Below are 19,618 nucleotides of genomic sequence, written 5' to 3'. Positions count from 1 at the left end.
GAAATTGGAAGGATATTTTTAAAATGTTATATAACAATATGTGATTTTTATTTTATTTATTCTTGTCTATCAGTATACAAAAAAATCTCATTTTTTTATAGTAAGAAAAAAAGAGAAAGCTCTTAATAAAGGCTTTCTTAAGTCTTCCACAAAATTAGGCAAAAGAAGCTGATCGTCTAGTTCTATCAAACAAATAATAGCTTTTCCTCTGAAAATAGTTAACAATTAAAGAATAATTGCTAGAGATAGTAGTTGTCAGGGAAACCCCCGCAGTCCTTCTGAACTTCGCCACTGTAGAGAGTATTAAAAACCTAAACTAAACCCTAGATTCTTAAAACGCTCCTCGACCCGCAGCCCTTCCCCTCTCACAGGCGCCTGGGAAAACCCTGGCCCCCTTACCTTCGGACTCTAGTTTCTCTGCATTGATCGGGCTGGTCGGTGACCCTGTCGAGGATTTCCTGCCACTGAGCCCCGATATCATTGCCATAGAGGACAGTCTTCCGATGGCTCTCACAGCATTGCCCGTTTTCTGGAAAATAGACACGGAGGTTGGACTCAGGCGGTGGCCCTGGTTCCAGCGAGCAAGTCCTGATGATCAGAGGTGAAGAGCCCAGGCTGGAGGACGCGGCTGCTGGATGCAGGGCCTTTGGACTGAGCCCAGCCTAGCTCTGCTCGCACTGTCAGCGTGTCCGAAGATGTTCGGAGAATGGAATGGGTCCTGGAACTGATGTGTGCGTTAATGTGACTAAACAAGGTCAACACGAGACAAAAACTCTTTTCATACTGTGCTTCAACTCCCATAAAAGGGATAGTTTATATAAAGCAACTGCAGCCTGAGACAGCTCCAAAGACTTATTGCTGACTGGGCCCAGTGAGGCTGTTCTCATAAAACAATGCTTGCAACGGGATTTCAGCTGGTCAAGGAGGCAGTTACTACAGACCCCAGGGGTCCAGAAAAGTGAAGCCGCATTTTATTGACCTTGAGCGAGCCACTTGACCTCTCCAGTCTTCAGTTTCTTTCTGTGTACCAAGAAGGGGTTAGGCAAGGTGGTCTCCAAGGTCCCATTTAGTTCTGTTTATGATTGAGATAGTTCATCACTCTGAGGAAACACCCAGGCTGGCCCCAGCACAAGTCTGTGGCTGCACAGTGGAGCTGTTCCTCTCTAGCGTCCACTCGAGGGTCTAAGACAAACACTCAAACGGGCCGCTTGGGAGAGGGAGGAATTTCTGCTGAAGAGGATTGAGACTTGTCACATAATTTCTAGGCATTGTGAAAAGTCTATCTAGCACAGGATTTACAGCAAGAGATGCTTGCTGTACAATGGCACCTCTGTTTCTTATCATTCAATATAGCTTCTCAGCCTTTTTCCAAAGCCAGTGTTAATAGTTAAGATGACCCAGAGCATCTTCCTTCAGCGACCAGAGACTTGCACCCACGGAGCCGACTTTACCTCCGACTGGCTCCTTGTCGGAGCAAAAAGGAAAATAGCCTCCTCCTAGGCAAATGCCTTACCCCTCACTCAGCAGACCTCATACTGTGCTAGCAAAACCACTTTCTTCCTGAATTAATTTTATGTACGCACGGATTTCAGTGAGGCCTGACAATTTTGACTATTTGGAAAGCCGGTGTTTTCAATAAAAAGACCGGTTGTTTCAAAAGTATTTCAGAATGTTGAGGAATCATGCAAAAAGTGTGTGTGTGCCAGCATGGGTGTGCATGCGCCGCCACCCCCCCGCCCCCCCCCCCCCCCCCGGAGCTGAAGACTGAACCCAGGGCCTTGTGCTTGCTAGGCAAGCACTGTACCACTGAACTAAACCCCCAACCCTGTGTATGTGTCTTAAGCAGAGACCTGCTGTTGCAATCATAACTGCTTGTCCACGCTGCACTCTGCCCTCCTTTTTGCAACCTATTTCTGTGCACTTTGGACAGACATTCAAACTGGCTGACATCTGCCCATCGATCTCTTCTGCACACACACTGTGGAATGTGGGCATGTTCTTGGCTGTCCGTTAGCACAGTGGAAAGGGGTGGGGTGGGAATCTGAACAGAACCCAGGGGGTCCCAGGTAGGATGAAGAGAGAAGGTGGTGGCCCTTCGGAGCGAGAACACGCGGCAGCCTTCAGGCTCTCCTGTGGTGTGTCTGTCTGTCTGGTTGCTTTGCCAGTTTAGTGTGGGAAGATCCACCTTTTCCCATGGGCACCTACCTGGTTGGGAACTGATAAGGTGGCATCCATCCCAGTGGAGTCAAGATCTTAGCAGTTCACTTCCTAATCAGCTAATCCTCCCTTCTCAGATGACTAGCCCCTTTCCAACACATACTGGTTTGTTCTGGCCTCAGAGTTCTGGCCCAGATGATTCATTCCCAACAAGGTCAGTTCTCTGACCACTCATGACTCTGTGACCTTGTCCAAGTTGGCTCTCCCTTCTCTGAGCCTTGGCATCTGGATTTTAAATAGAGTCCAGAAGATTTTAATCTCCTTGCAGCTCTAGTTTCCCCAAAGGCTGGTTGATTCTTGTCTGGAATGTGTAGCGGGACCCCCACATTCTGTTTTGAGCTCCTGGGCTCCCTGATTCGAGACACATGGACTGAGGCTGATCAAGACTATATTCACTGCACGCTGTGGAGAGTCGGTGTCTTTCTTCTTCCTTGGTTTTATTTTGTAACCAAATTACAAATCCGAACTTATCAGAATGAGGCAAGCAAAAGTCCCAGGATTTCAAAGGGAATAGCAAATGCATTAAGAGCGGACACTATCATGTGCAGAAACTTCAGCAGACACAGACATTCATGTAATTTCTTAAGTGGGGATATTTTCAAGTGCTTAATAATGAATAATAATTTATTATTCATCTTTAAATTAATTTAGTTTAAATTAATAATTTAAAAAAAGTAATCGACATCAGAATCAATTCTTTGGAAACGGCTTTCTGTGTAACGGCAGTAGGGAGCTCTCAGAGCTGTCCAGTCTAGCTGCACGCCTCTGAGCTGAAAACTGTTACTTCACACAGACCTTTGGAAATTTCGGTACAAAATCAGCAGAGCCAAGTTTCAGTTCTTGAGCCTGTTTAGCGGAAGCCTCTTTCTTGGTTGGAGGACAAGGCTGGCTAAGGCTGTGTTTCCTGGCAGGCAAGGTCTGCCCTGGCCTCCTGAATACAGTCCCAGTTCCCCAGCTCTTGGAGAGCCAGCTAGGATGACCAGGACTGTTGGCCCAGGACTGCTCATCTCCCAGGACTGTTATCCGTGATAACAGCCGAACAATGCCTGATAAGCTTAGGCAAGCTGGTCGTCCAAGCACCAGCCTGCATGACAGAGCCCCTGACAAATATACAATAGCCATGAGCAGTCTCTATTTATCTATCTATATTAAAATATAGAACAGACTCCAATATTTTATCCTGTTATTTTTATACACATTGCTGGGGTCTCTCGGGTGCCTAGAACATAAATGCAGTTAACTTTAGCCCTTTAATTTCCACTCTTCTTTCTACTACTATTGCAGAATATTGGTTTAACTATGTAAAAATATGTCGCATTTAACTATGTAAAGATGTGTTGCATCTGTTTAACTATGTAAAGATGTGTTGCATTTGTTTATGCTGTAGAATATTTGTTTAACTATGTAAAGATGTGTTGCATTTGTTTATGCTGCAGAATATTTGTTTAAGTATATAAAGATGTGTTGCATTTGTTTCACCTTGCCTGCCTGAGGCACCTCATTGGTCTAATAAAAAGCTGAACAGCCAATAGCGAGGGAAGAAGCATAGGTTGAACTTCTGGGCAGGGAAGGTAAGTAGTAGGAGGAGAAGAGAGGGAAACACCAGAGGCCAGCCAGGAAGCAGGGAAGTAAGGCATGCAGAGTGAAAGAAAGGTAAAAAGCCCTGGGCAAAACATAGATGAAGAGAAACAGGTTAAATTAAAAGACCTAGTGGGACAAGCCTAAGTTAAAGCCAAGTACTCATAATTAATAGCAAGTCTCTATGTCTTTATTTGGGAGCTGGTTGGTGGCCCAAAGAAAAAGCACAACTACATAGTACCCCTCCCACACCCAGTCTTTTACATCTAGTTTGCAGACAGAAGCCCTGCTACCCTGCCCAACCCACCTCAATTGCTACACTTCATGCAATTGTCTTTGTACTAGTCTTTCAGTATGAACTGAAAATATGCCTTCTTTCAGAATAACTTTACCTAAAGATCAATCATATGATTAGACAGCCATGCCCCACCTAGCCTTGCATGGATGGATTTGTTACCAGGTTAGCTCCTTGTGTTTTGGAGCCTTTTGTTGGAACAGAATAGTTAGAAGGTTCCTTCTGGAGTTAGCATGACCACGTGTGTTCCCTGCTCTCTCTCCCTGTATAGCCCACTTCTACTCCCCTGTCCTGCTGCACGCCCCCTTGGCTACTCTGAGACGGAGCCCCCTATTTCTGGGGGAGCCAAGGTTCTAGAACTGGAGTTTATATGTGGAAAGTATTTCCCTAAGGAAGCAACCTAACAGCAGATCAACACAGCTGAACTGTTCCCAGTGAGATTACTCCCCGGGACATTCATGTTGAGTGAGATTTTTATGGACTAATTTGTGTACAATTTTGCAGAAAAGTCATTTCGAAATGCTTTACTTAAATTAAAATAGGGAAATAAGGTTCTTTTCTGCATTTGATCCCCACTTTTCCAGAAACTCCAATGGCCAGGAAAGAGCAAACGCAGCGATTAGGAGAGGAGCTGTGACATGTGTGTCCCTGGCTGCAGAGGAGAGCCCTTCTTTCCCCGTTCTCTCATCCACATCTCCTGTCTGTGCCCATGCCCTGGTCCTAGCACCCTCCTGGCTTGGAGCAGACATTCTGAGCTGACATGGCTGCTCTCAACCAGTGCTTCAGGCAACTGAGATCCAATTAAACTTGCCTCTCCGAAGGCTGTTTCTCTTTCCCTTCCCAAGAAGCCTCTGACATCTGACACAGACAACTTTGATTTTGTAGATACCTTTTAAAAAAAAATCAAGCATGCTTCTACTCGGACCTGAAAGGCCCCGGGAGGTGAGTGAGGCAGGTCTTCCCACCTATCTTGCATTTGAAGGAGTCAGGAGATCAGCCCAGTCCTTCCAACCTCCTTGTAGCAGGGCTCTGGCTGCCATGTGCTCAGGATGCCAGCCCCTTAGGCCCTGCACCTGCAGGCCCTTATGGTCTTTCCTCAACTCTTAACCCTTGTGTGAAGCTGTGTTTTCTAAGGGAACTGTGGTTTAGTCACCCTGTGTGCTAGTGACCAGTGTTCCATGAACTACTTTTTCTCCGTCACACGGACAGTCTCAGTGCTCCTAGCCCCGAATCTCCTGTAAGAGGTTCCGTCCTTTATGTCCAGTCCTATGTAGTTTCAAGGTGGGTCCAGTTTCCACCTGCCATTGCCTCCACCCCTGCTGTTGCTCCTTCCCCTCTGGGCTTTAAGTATGATCTCTACTAAATTCCTAGCTCCTGCCCCTGAAGGCTTTTCTTATAACCATGTCAGCGCCAGTGGAATGGCCCCCTTCTCCATCTACACTTACATATATGGTCATGGAGCTATACTGATCATTTATAATTCCTGGGGTGCCTGTGTCCTTTCATGTGACATTTGCTTTGGTTTCCCACTGCACTATACATTCCACATGGGTGTGGAAATCATGTCCTCTCCTGAAGCCTAAGAGTTTTACAATTCAAATTATGATAAAAGAAAGAATCAAGCAGATGGAGAAGATGCTAAGTGCTCTAGGGTTTGGATGAAAATATTACCATCTCGTTATTAGGGGCAGTTCTGTTATTGTTAACGCTGTGTACTTTGGAGCCAGGTTCTAGGCTTGATTCTTTGGTTTTCCACTGAGCCCTAAGATCCCAGTGACTTCTCTCATCTACTCTCTTCCTTGGTTTGTCTATAAAGTGGGGACACTAATCGCTGTGATAAGATGTAAACAAACGCAATGCACAGATGTGATGTTTAGTACTTATTGTTAATGTGGGCACACTGGAGAGGGGCTCTCCAAATTAGGTTAGCCTCTGGACATGCCTGCCAGGGACTGTCTGGATTAGGTTCATTGTGGTGAGAGAATCCACTTACTGTGGGTAAAACCATCCCATGGCTAGAGTTCTAAACTGAATAAAAAGAAAGCAAGCTGACTGTTCACTGATCTATTTCATGGCTGCAGATACAACCAGTGGCCCAATCTCCTGACACTGTGACTTCTCCACATAATTGACCATGCCTCATTTCTGAGCCAAAATAAACCTTTCTCCCTTAAGGGTGCCTTATTATAGTAAAAGGAAAAGAGACTAACACATACAGGAAATCCTTTGAATAAACTCTGATCCAGGCCAGCACTCCATACATATTAGCTACTGATGGCATTGCAGAATGCCACTGTGTTTTAGGCACTGTCCTAAAGACCTTCAAAATTTGTCTCATAATTTTCCACAATTTTTGTTATCAGTGTTATCCCCACTTGCTAGATAAGAACATGAATCCACAACAAGGTTAACCACCTTGCCTAAAGTTACCACTGTTTCCTCTTGGGAGCACACACCCCCGCCCACAAACACACAGGGATAATATATGACCATCATGCTTCCCTATAGGAGCTCAGCTTCTCTAGGACTGTCAGATACTCTTCAGGTCATCCCAAGCCAGGAAGACTGGACCATTAGCAGTTTCACCTAAGGGGGCAGGCTACTCAGGCCTCTGGTCCCCATGAGACAAAGATGAACAGGACTGGAGTTTCCTTTGAGCTAAGGACTTTGTGCTCAGGGCCTAAGTAACTCTGTACCTTCACCAGCTGTCTACACTGGACTTAAGTCATTTCAGAAACAGACTTGCTTGGAATGCAGCTAGGGTCACTTGGGCCTGAGTAAAGCTAATCTGAAGAGCAGCATCCCATCCCCACCGAGCCCACGTTACCTGCCACTTCCTTCTTGCCATGTACTTCTTCATCCGATCCTTGGACAGCTTCTTGGCCTCCATGTTCTTGGTGTCCTTCATCAGCCATGGGTGCTGAAGGCATTGGGTGCAGTCCAGACGGTTTCTGATGGAGGCAGAGATCAGAGGATTTCTGAGCAGGAGGGGACCTCAGAGATGAAAAACGGGGAAGCCACCTGCCCCTGATTCCACAGGGCACAGCCCAGGGCTGCCCTTCCCAGCTCACACACAGTGATGGGGGCACTCTTTCTCTCCTTGCTCTGGATTGCACTGACTGGACCCAGCCTAACCACCGGCAGAGTCTCAACCTTCTGGGGTCCAAACAGTTACAAGGCAGACGTGCCTGACACCATATTCCAGGGGCGGGGGGTTTGCCATTCTGCTGGTCACATGGGGGTCTGATCCTTTTGTCTTTCCAAATAGGGGATGAGAAGGAAACGCTAAGACAAAACCTGTGAGAATCTCTGACGTTTCATGTCTTCTAGTGTGGCTGAGTATCAGGGTTCTCCTGTCACAGTCCAAAGAGGTTGTGCCCTACCTACAACTCCTAAATTAGAGCAGCCTAAGGACGGCACTGCAATTCATTTACTCATTCTGAGAGCTTTCGGAATCGAGAAACATTTCAGTCATCACTTTAAGAGCAACAAGACTAACAGAACCAGATGCTAACAGCAAAGAAAAGCAGCCTGAAAGAAGCACAGCTCAGTGTGGGGGGCTTTGGATAGAGGGATCAGGATGTTTCAAGTTGACTTATACTCAAATGTCTGCATTTTGCATGTATAACTTTATAACAGTCATAAAAAAACAGTGATGGATAGATAGTGGTCTTTAGTGGAAGATATGCTGTCTTTAAGGATTTAAAAGAATATAATGCTTTACTCTGTATAAGGAAGCTTGTTCTTTGGTGAGTTCATTTGATAAGCACAGAGGAGGCCAATACAGCCTGTTGCTAGAGCATTTTAAGGGCAGATGGGAAAATGGGATGTACACACAATGATCCATCTATCACATCTTCTATGAATGAAGTCTAGTTTACTGAAGCCATCCTTGGGCCAGTGTGATCAGAAGCGAGCTAGCTGTCTTGGAAGTAGGAACCTTCACCTTGAAAGGGAATCCAGACTCCCACGACACCCAGATTCTTTGGGGGTTGCTAACTTCTGACACAACCACTGTGGCCACTTAGAGGCTGGGACTGCATTGTGAAGAAGTGTGACTATCCCTGGAGGAGTCTGAATCTGGGAGGCTCAAGAGGTCGGCGATAGGTGGGCATGAGATTAGGCACGGCCATCTAAGAGGGTCTCCAGCAGTCCCCTATAGCAGTGGCTCTCACCTGTTCCCAGGGTGGGAGGGGACACGCTACAGCACAGGGAACCAGGCGGCCGGGTGGAAGTCAGGTTGCAAAATCACCTACTAACTCCGAACCTCTTGCCTACCCCTGGAGGTGGCTGCCCTCTCCTGCTCTTGCCACATCACCTATGTCAACATGGCCCTTCTTGGCACAGTCACAACTTTCTCTTATTGCCAAATCCCACTCAGAGCTGGGGGTAGAGTGGGGGTACTGGAAACAGGTTCTGCTCTGGATACTTATTTACAGAATGGGCTGACATCTGATACCCTGGAGCTCCCTGCCCCAGCAGCTCTCCTGAAGAGCACAGAGCCTCCCAAGCAGAGCCCCTTTTTCCCTTCTGGCTTTAATTTAGCTGACTCCACTCACCTGGAGAGACACCCCAACAAGCTGTGTAACCTCAGCCCACCTCTTCTACCTAGCTTCACTCCAACTATGACAAAGGCTCTATGTTTCATCTGTCTCCACAGCTTGCCATCATAGGCAGGGACACCCCAGCATCTGCTGTTCACCAATTTGTTCTATGTTAGAAGGAACTGGACCGCATCTAAGGAATAATTTCGATGTGAATAAAACACCAAGCCAGAATAATCTGAGGGTATAAAGAAGACCCTCCAATGGGCTGTTGGCTGTCTCTGTTATCTATGCCTGTAAGTTAAGCAGGCACTCCGCACCCCCACCCCCACCTCTACGCCACCCCACCCCACCCCATCCCACCCCACCCCGCCCCGTGAGCCGTGACCAGGGCCTGCAGGATCTGCAGGACTGTGAGGGCAAAGGCCAAACAGACAATATAAGGCCAATCATCACTGAGAAGCTGTCCTTCCCTTGGGACCCTTGCTCAGGGTCACCATTCCAATGGGGTTTCTGTGCATCTAAAGTGGGTGGGGTGTCTGGCACCAGGAAGCGGGGACCACTCCACACAACCGCTCTCTCTCTCAGGGGCCACTCTTTCCTCCTCAGGGCACACACACATGACTGGTGTGGAGTCTGGAAGAGGGAGCTTCCCAGATAAAGGAAGGGCCTGCCTCCCAGCACCAGCCCAGAGCCCGACAAGACAGTGGTCTCCACTTATTACTTCATATCTTTCTTCAGGAGGTTACTGATGAAATCCTTGGCATCATCGGAGATCTCATCGAACGCCTCGTCATCAAAGTCCCAGGTGGCCGAAGTGACGTTGGCTAAGGTCTCGTTGTCATTGTCGCCCATGAAGGGGGACAGTCCACTGACCCTGGGTGAGAAGAGCAGAAGAACAAGAATGAAGGGGAGTTGAGCTGGGAGGGACGGGGCGGGGAGCATGACTCCTCTAAGTGAGTGCTGAGGTCAAAGGTGGGGGCTCTTCCCTGCACTCTGAAGCACACACTAACTATATGGCTCTTACACCTGCCTTTCCTCTACCTCCAAGAAGAAATCCAGCCAGCTTCTGTGTCTCTCCTCAGTCATTCACGGCATTCCTTAAGTGACCCCTAGTCTCCCCAGCCTCTTTACATCAACCACCTGTGAGGCTGAGGTGGACGGCTTGATGAGTGTGCACATTTCCACTACTCATAGAGCGGAGCCGAGAAACCCCTCCACCTTCCTCTTCCATCCCAAACCTCAGGCTGGCTCCCACCCCTCACAGAACCTTCACTGAGCCCCTTCTTCCCATCTACACTCTTCCATATTCTCCTTTCTACTTCATTATACACCTCCAGATGTGTGTGTGTGTGTGTGTGGGCACCATATAGGGATGGCTCAGCAAATGTGAGCCCCCATAAACATGAGCACTTTTAATCAGCGAGGAGGGACAGGCTGCCCGAGGCATTTGTTCCCCTGGAAAGCCCATCCACAGGCTGTGTGGCAGAGGACGGAGCGCGGCGGCCTCTTCATTAGCTGAGTGACCTTGGACGCCTTTCCCACCCTCTGTACCACTTTCTCTTCATGCTCTAAAATAGTCTCTTACTTAACTACAGAGTCCCTGTCCCATCTTCATCAGCAGCAGGCGCTGAGCACACGTTACCCCCTGCAGTGTAAAGATCTGAAGTAGATGAACTCATTTCATCTCAACCCCGCCCCAGAACACAGGTAATTTTCACTTCTTCATTATACAGAGATGGCAGGGGAGGCCCAGGCACAGAATTGGTTAGGTAACCTGCCCAAAGAGTCCCAGACATTGAGATGTGAGCCCAGGAGCCTGGACTCCCAGGCTGACCCTTTACTGCTGCTGCATGCTCATATTTTTATGCAGATTAAGAAAGCGGTGTGCATTGCACTAGCACACGGGACAGTCCATAGTTAGGGTTCATCTGGCACCATGTATATCATACAATTCTTCTTGATAACCTGTACTATCGCCCAGTAGCCTAAGCCAAACATGGTTTGGAGGGCAGCGATCTCAAAGTCAAGAACAGACTGAAGCTCACAGTCTCACTTGTGCCCTCTAACGCATCTCTCCTTCATGCCAACAACGCCCTCACCTTGCATGTCAAACCAAGGGCTGACTCTGTGAGTATATGACCTGCACAGCTGCCCAGAGTCCCACCCTGAGATGGACCCCGCACCTAGCATTAATGCTCGACTGCCACCATTTTTAAATTCTTAATAATGCTTCAACAAATATCCCTACCTTTTCAGCTTGAAAATTACATACATAGTCCTTTCCTGACCCTGTCCAAACACATGAAAATACATCTCGAGCCCCCTTAAGTCAGAGTTTTATGAACATCCTTCTCCCAGTCCTTATTAATCCACCATTATAAACCACACCACACCGACAGCTGCTGGAGCTGTTCAGCATTCAAAAGGCCTCCGCTTATGAAATCTGCTTGTACCCGAACACTGTGCTTGAACAACACCCACTTGAAACACTGGGAGAAGGTTGGCCATGGGAGGAGCCCTCTGCTGAATGCAAGAACAAAGAGCTTAGAGTTGGTGAGTGTGTGCTTTCTCACTCTACTTGACATATGTGTGCTTTTGAGTAATACGCCATTTAGATGGCTTTTCTTAAAGCAAGATGCTGACTGAAGTCCACGAGGGCAATCTGAATCATTTTCGGTCACGGACCCATGAAGTCCTGGTAGAAGGTCGCCAGTCTTTGAATTTACACTGTTATGTGCTACTCCATCTTGACACTACAGTGACTGGGCTGCGTTTCCTAGGGACCTTTCAGCTGCCCGACCTCTGTGATGTGGGTGGCCTAAGCAAGCTCCGCCAAGATGCAGACTGTCTTTGCTTGTGGGCACCTGCTTCTTCTCACCTCTACATTTTCTATTTGAAGCAGGAAGGGGGGGAAGTCCTGCAGTGCTCCAAAGGAGAGCAGGAAAAGCAAACAGTCGTGCTGAGGAATGCCAAAAGGGCCCCTTCTGCATGTCTCCTTTCCTAATTAGGACTTGGAATCCTGCAAAGATAGGTCTTAATCGCTGTCCATGTCGCAGGCACGGGGAGCCCCAGCCTCTGGCCCTGGCACTGCTCCTTCCTGGCAGCACACCCACCTGAAACACTCTGTCCTGCCCAGCTCTCCGCCTGCCCAAGTTCCTCTTGAATTAGAAACCTACAATATTGGTACATAGCATGACGGCCGGGGCAGAGTTTGGATATTTTAGTAATGCTTCTGTGTCTGGTTATATTTCTGCTTCAGTATGTAGTATAGTGCAGATTGGCCTGGAATTCACGATTCTCCTGCTTCTGCCTCCCAGGTCCTGGGATTAAACAACTATGCTTAGTTTTGGGGTTCAATTTTTTTTTTCTATTTTAGACTTTATTGCTAGAATTTGCAAAAAGGGTCATGTGTCTTTTTATCTTAGGAAAAAAAAAAATGACCTATCGACCAGTTAGCAAATCCACTAATGCTGCCTGACACTCCTACCCCAGTGTTATCTGGTCTTAAATCAAGGGACTTACCCAGTTTTCATAAAACTGCTATCTGTCTGGGCAAGTTCTTGGATGCTTCTCTCTCAAGCATGTGGATTCTTGACATTTCTTCTCAAATCTGAATCATGAACACTTCACGGTGCTCTACTTTCTTTTCTTTTTTTTTTTTGTTTTAAAGATTGATTTATTTATTATGTGCATTGGGGTTTTGCTTGCATGTATGTCTGTGTGAGGACACCAGATTCCCTGGAATTGGAGTTAAAGACAGTTGTGAGCTGCCATGTGGGTGCTGGGAATCGAACCCAGGTCCTTTGGAAGAACAGCCAGTGCTCTTAACCTCTGAGCCATCTCTCCAGCCCCGGCTCCGTGCCCCGCCCCGCCATGTTCTGCTTTCTTAATACTTTTTCAACGCTGGGCATTAAACCCAAGGTCAAAAGCATGCTAGACCAGGCTTATGCCCCCACGCTAGATCCCCCTTCCTTCCAGAGACCTCCTTCCCGCTGGCTTCTCCCGCCCTGTTTCCCGAGTACTGGGTGTTCCCTTACCCCTGGGGACAGCCACTCTTGATTGAACCCTGTCTCATCCCTGCTCCGCCATTCCTGCCCTCGGCAGCCATTACCGAGTCCCCTTTCCTTGTTGCCCTCATCCTCCCAACTCCAGCTGTATACAAGTCAAGGAAATGCCGAGGTGAGTGTGCAGCTGTAGCCTCTGTCTGCCCTGCCTGGGACTGGGCTGCCCTCCCCTCTGCTGAACCCAGGAATGCTTCTCATTCCCTGCCTCTCTGCTCTCTTCCCAGTCACTACGTTCAAGTTTGTTACCCCCAAACTCCGACTCTGGCAAACACGACTAAACCCCCAGTTTAGTCCTTGGTTCTTCCCATGAACCTGCCCAGCTGTTTTAAATCGTCCACTGGGGATCCTTAAGGCTAAAATGGGATAAAAACCTAAACCCTTCGGAAGCCCTCAGCAGTTCTGCGGGCAGGCACGTGGCCACCCCCCTTAACCAGCCACTTATTTAGTCAGATCATGTCTGTGACTTTAAAGACAGTAAAGGAGCAAGTGTAGTCCAAGAGACATTTCCATGCTCTCTGCTCTCCTGAAATCCCACCCCGAGAGAAGAACAGGCCTCAGCCTCAGATTTGATGATAAAGTTCTGCTGTAGGGAGATTGAGAATTAAGCAATGCCAGACATGGTGGCATTAATGCCAGCTGGATCCTGCCCCCCACCTACACTGATGTGGTGATGGTGCTGACTGTACCTCGGGAGGTACTGCCCTGACAGGTGGTGAACATTGTAAAAACCCACCATTATCTGGCCAATGATATCCAATAGCATTCACTGGTCCTAGAGCGGGGTCGGGAGGACGTTCTATACAAAGGCGGAAGAGGTCAAGGCAGGAACTGCTAGACAACCCAGCTCTGAAGAGAGGGTGAGGCGGGGCAGAAGATGCCACAGGGAGGGGCACTTAAGAGCTTCTTCCAGCAGCTTCCAGCAGCAGCCCCAGCTCTGCACAGCAGGGCCTTAAGGGAAGCCATCTGGCTGGCTCCAACTTCCGTTTTTAGCATCATGTGCTCTACCGAGAGCTCCCTAGACCTAGAGAGGAACTCCCAGATTTGGACCAGCCCTCAAGGAGCACTCCGGAAAACTGCCATAGCAATGGGTGCAGCCATCAGGACACTGAGTTGGGGGTTGAGCCTACGTGCTACCTGCCTCTCATCCCTCTCTTTATTCCTGACACCAAGTTGGTTCCTGTACATCAAGGTTATCTTCCCCATTTAAAAAAATTGTCCTTATTTCTTATTCTTCACTTTAAGAGCGATCTAGTAAACAAGGGAGGGGGAGAGTAGAATCTAAAAGAATTGACTTTAAAACTCAGTGCTCTTCTGACCCAGTAAGCCGAGTTCCAGATTACATTTCCAGAATGTAACGATTCTCTCTCTAATGGAAATGCACGATTATTCTCTCTAAAAACACGTGTGCCAGAAGCCTGTAACACTACAGACTGGACACTACCTAAGTCCCCATCATTCACTGGATTATGTTCACACAATGGCATGCTGCATAGCTTAGATAATGAGCCATCCACAGCTGTGTGTAACAGTATGAATTCGTCTCATGGCATTGAGTAAAGAAGCCAGTCGCTTCCTTCTGGGTCATTTCATGAAGTCCAAGAACAGACAGAACTGACCCCTAACTTCAGAAAAAAAAAAGATTACGTTGGTCCCTGGAACAGTAAGCATGAGAGGACCCGAGGTCTGCAGGATCCTGGTTGTGTTTGGTTTTTTTGATCCAGTGTGAGACACATGGATGTGTTCATTGAGCATTCCAGTTACCACTGCAACTCCTGGTTTGTCTGGGACTATCCCCATTTTTATGCTCAAAGTCCCGTACCCTAGGAAACTATTAGTTCTGAGCAAAATGGAACACTTGGTCACCTGCCCAGACCATGGTAAGTGGCCAGCCATGCAGCTTCCATGGCCCCAGGCACTTTGATGTCCAATACAATCAAACCCCTGCCATGACCCACTCTACGTTTGTGCTGAGATCAGACCTGCTCTTGTGAAAACCAGCGGATCTGATGATCCCCAGACCACAGTAAGAGGGAGCCTCCTGCGGCAGGCAGTGCTGCAAGTATTGGGACCAAGCTAAGCCATAGCACCAGCAGGGGCCGACCGGAGTGAGCTCACGAAACGTGGCTTCTGCAGGGCCCGGTGTTTCACTAGGGCACAGAGACCAAAAGGAGCTCTGGCTGGCCCACAAGCCCTAGAAGAGACAGGCTGAGCTACTGGGCCTCTGTTCTGTACTTAACTGGGAACAGGGGGAAGAAGCATCCAGTGCAGTGTCCTCAGTCACTAGTACCTCCTCCAAGAGGGCACAGGGAGAGGCAGAGACATGTATGGGCTCTTCTCTGGCCTGGCGGAGGGTGACTTTAGGCAGGGGAGGCAGTGGCCCTCCATGGTACAAATGCCATGGCACAGGTCTAACTGAAGGAAGCTGTCCTCACAGGCCACGGTGACCGTAAAACTCTGAGGATGTAGAAAGCCCGGCTGGCCACACCAAAGCTTTTCTAACAGTCCTTCTTAAATTGACTGGGCATCAAGAGTAACCTTTCACCTTGTGGGGCTGAGGACCCCAAATGTCTCAGAGAGCATTCTTTGAGAACCTCCTTAAATTAAACATTTTTTAAAAATTGCTCTCTGTGTGTGTCTGTGTCTGTGTGTATGAGAGAGAGAGAGAGAGAGAGAGAGAGAGAGAGAGAGAGAGAGAGAGAGAGAGAGAGAGAGAGAGATTACGTGTGTATATATATGCACATCTGAAGAATTTGTGTGCACCATATGTGTGCAGGCACTCATCAGAGTACTTATCAAAAGAGGGATTTGGATCTCCTGTAACTGGAGTTGTGAACAGTTGTGAGCTGCCTGATGTGGGTGCCAGAAACTGAACCTTTACAAGAATACTAAGTTTTCCTAACCACTGAGCCATCTCTCTAGCCTCCTCAAATTTTCCGTGAAAAATATTTATGTTCCCCTTTGTTTTAATGACAATATACATATGTATATATTTTTGAAACAGGATCTCATGTAGCCCAGGCTGGCCATGTAGCTGAGGGTAACCTTAAACTTCTTATTCTCCTGTCTCCATCTCTCTTGTGCTGGGACTGTAAATGTGTGCCACCATATCTGGATGTTCTTATGCTTTGATGAGGACTGGACCCAGTACTTCAGACATGCTGGAAAAGCACTCTACTGGCTGAGCTACACCCCTAACCCTGACAACAACAGTTTTAGCCGCTACACGTGTGCCACAGCTTTAGGGAGATTATCCCACAACTGCATGTGGCCACATAAGTTCAAGGGCTACTTCTAAGGCTAATGACTATGACCTGAAGCTTCATCACAACCCAACAAAAGTACATGGGGCTTAGTTACTACAAATGTAACCTTGGACAAACACTATGGGTGCCTGGCTCCTGTTATAAGTGTGGAATCTTGGGGTGCCCAGTCCTGAGGCAAAGCTTGCAATCTGAGGCATTGCCATAGAGATTGAGGTATATTATGGGTTGCCAAGCACTGGTGTATACCATTGGCTTCTCCTCTAGCCTTTCCCTCCAGCATTGCTAACTAATAACTGCATTGATCTGTTGTCTCTTGTTCCCATATAAGCCTTTCCATTAAGAACGCTTATTAATCAGTACCTATACTGAGTGAGATGAGCCAGGACTGTGGTGTCCATCCTGGGAGGATGGGGTTCTGTCCTTGGAAGATAGTGAAGATGCCCACCTGGGCTTCCTGTTACCTCATAAGCCTGACCAAAGCCCCCAGGCTGCCAGCGCTAGGGACAGTGAGATACCCAGCATGGAGATCTTTATGTGTGGCATTCTATGTGGCTACAGAAGGGTGATGCAGGCCACGGACTCACTGGGAGCCCAGAAACAGGGTGGGCTGGCAGAGATAAGAATGGAAACCTATCACCCTTCTGCTTGGAGGGGGTGGTCCCCATAATGATCCACCCTTGTCTCTCCCTCCCTGTAACATGGCAATTTGGGGGCCCTCTTGTGGGAGTGTCTCCCCTCCCCACCAAGAATTGTGGGACTCACAGAATGTAGCAGATGACCCCGATGCTCCACATGTCTGTGGCATAGCCGATGGGCTCATAGTTGATCACTTCAGGAGCCACAAACTCTGGGGTCCCAAAGAGGACCTTCAGAGACCCAGCATTCTCTGAAACCAGAACGGAGAGGGGTCAATTGACAGCATGTCACAGAGTTAGCCTGGGGTAGGCCCTGCCCTCGTCTGTGTCATGGGCACAGACAAGGGCTTCACCTTCAGGGGTGCTCCACACACAGGCAGCTGGCCTCCTGTCAACACACCCATCCACCAGGAAAACCAACAAGCTATATGCTCACCTTAAATGTCCTGAGTTGTTTGGGATGGTAAAAAGAGGACATTAGAGTACCTGTCCCTGAGTGGTCCTTTCATAAGCCTGTGTCTCTAGCAAGCTAGTCTGTCCCCTGAGGTAGAGATTGTGACTTATGTTCAATAATCTCCAATAGACTGTGATGCTAACATTCACTCTGTCTGATGTACTTTGTTACCAGCTTCAAAAGGATTTCTCTTTACATCGGATAATTCTTTTGTCCTTAAAAAGCTTAACATTCTCATTAATGTTTAGACATAGGGACGATTCCCATGTCACTTAGGACAAAAGGTGCAGGGAAGTGAAGTGATTCCCCCATCCAGCTCATTAGAGATGGTCAGGACTTGGACTCAGGTGGTCTGATTGCTGGTCCAGGTTCCCCACACTCCCCATCCACTGCCTCTCCTGTTTATTCTAAACCTCTTGTGTCTCCTCTCTCCAGCTGCTTGGACAATAGTTGGAGAGGCCTAACCTCCAAAGTGGTATATCTTGGCCATAAAGGATCAGAGATGCCTATGGGGAGGACCAGAATCCATCTCCGGATTGGAGATGTCAGCAGTGGTAGAGCTTTGGCTTGGGAGCCACATCTGGTCTGGTTCAACGCATCAGGACCCATGTCCAATATTCCAAAGGCCTTACCAGCTTTCACAGCCTGAATTTTCCACTCCAGCTCACACCTAACTCCCCCTGCTGCATTGTAACTGCTTCCCTGTTCTTTGGTCCTCAGATACCACGGGTCTCACGGTGTACCGCTACCAAGGAACTGGAACACTGTGTTCCTTGGGCTCTGTCCCTGCCAGCTCCTGAGGCCAGTGCTTCCCTACTTGTTCCATTTATTGGTGGTTACTGTCCAAAGGAATGTCCTATGCGCTGGCCATCATCCTACCCATCCCGGTGGCAGAGGAGAGTAGGACAGGCAGGTCTGCTCAGTACCAGAGAGAGCTCTGGTCTCACTGTGCTCTGGATGACCAACATAACCCTGGAAGTCCTGGGAGGTTTACCAGGTGGCATTATCTTGCTTAACTATTTTCCCCTTCTCACGGGGTGATGAAATAAAGACCAGCTCACTCCAGCCCTGTGGCTCTGTATTAACAGAAGTGTCCAGGAGGGGAGAAGAATGCTGCTCAATGACAGACATCCGAGAGCCACAGAGGCAGAGTAGATATGGGGGGCAGGGTACAGGAGGCACAGTTGCTGACCATAAAGACTTCAGTGCCTGGAAAGAGGTTCTGACCACTCCCCCACACCTTCTTCCTCTCGAAGACGTCAGAAGTTGGGGTGAAACAGCAAGGCACTGATAGCAGAGGGGCCCCAGGGCATGCTCAGCTGGGTCCAGGGTTCCTATGCCAGCCTCAGCACTTCACTGGAACCTGCTGGGCAAAGCTTTGGAGAACCTTGATCTCTTCAAATATGTCCTTCCCCCAGGTAAGAATGAATGAGGCTAATACAGTCTCTTTTAATGTGACAGTACTCTGTAAACTGTAACATAATGCAAATGTGAGAAGCCAAATGAGTTATTGTCGTCATCATCATCATCATCCCCACCACCATCCCCATCACCAGCAGCAGCAGCAGCATTATCACCATCATCAAATACATAGTCACCGCCAATGTGCTTACTGCGTAAGGACTATGGCTCTTGTGCATCAGCAGCCTGGCAACTCTATGGGGCAGGTCCTGTTTACCTTACGGAAAAGGAATTTCAGGCTGAGGGTGATAGAGCAGCAAGTGGTAGGGGCTGGGTTTGAACCTGAGAAGTCTTCCTGGTCTCTGACTTTGGCTCCAAAGCTGTACATTTCCAACATGCAGTGTGTAGAACACACACAGCCACCGCCACCGTGACAGATAAGATGGCCTTACCTAGTCTTCGTGCCAGCCCGAAGTCAATGAGCTTGATCCTGGTGCCTGTCTTGTTGACACACATGATGTTCTCGGGCTTGAGGTCCAGATGCACAATGCCCTGCTTGTGGATGTACTCCACCCCTTCCGAAATCTGCCTCATGTACTTGATGCACTCACGCTCCGTCAGCTCGAAGTCCTCGTCGATGATGCGCTCAAACAGCTCACCCCCGGATACGCTGTGGGGACAGGAGGAGGCGGGAGAGACGCTGCGGTTACGTCATAGGACTCTGGGGGCCAGAATGGCAGGGTATCTTGCCAAGGTAGACTAGGGTGCCTGTGTGTGCACACGCTTGTGTACATGCCAAGTTTCTGCAGCTTTCCAAGCCCCGTTCAGTCTTCCACACATATACCTGATAGGCTAGGCTACTGGAGGGCTCAGGGAAGCACCGGAAATCTGGGAAGCCCTCAGGCCAGGCATGAACCGAGAAATAAGGACAAGATTCCCTTATTTAGAAGGGTGATCCCTAGCAGTCTTTTTCTCCCATAGACCCCAGCGATGCCTTCTAGGTACAGGGAACTAACATTTCAAATATTCACTTTTTTACAGAATATAAGAATGCATGTGCATAGCCAGGAACAGAAAACGATCTTTGATAATGAGAATCCTCAGCAAATTTTCTGGAATTAGTTGGATGTAGCCTATTCCAGGAGTAGCTGTAAAAGATCTGAG

General features: G+C 48.3%; 1 protein-coding gene across 1 annotated transcript in view; it reads right to left on the bottom strand.

Moving 5' to 3' along the window:
* Positions 1 to 19,618, bottom strand: part of Mylk (myosin light chain kinase) — a 208,183-nt gene that overhangs the window by 6,131 nt on the left and 182,434 nt on the right. The window contains 5 exon segments of the mRNA XM_052740431.1: positions 400 to 529; positions 6,918 to 7,041; positions 9,359 to 9,511; positions 16,727 to 16,850; positions 18,907 to 19,124. Coding sequence (XP_052596391.1) covers positions 400 to 529; positions 6,918 to 7,041; positions 9,359 to 9,511; positions 16,727 to 16,850; positions 18,907 to 19,124 — 749 coding nt within the window.

Source organism: Peromyscus californicus, unplaced genomic scaffold, assembly GCF_007827085.1.
Source record: "Peromyscus californicus insignis strain IS unplaced genomic scaffold, ASM782708v3 Scaffold_16__1_contigs__length_79575227, whole genome shotgun sequence".
Classification (NCBI taxonomy): domain Eukaryota; kingdom Metazoa; phylum Chordata; class Mammalia; order Rodentia; family Cricetidae; genus Peromyscus; species Peromyscus californicus.
This window is presented reverse-complemented; position numbering and strand designations above follow the sequence as displayed.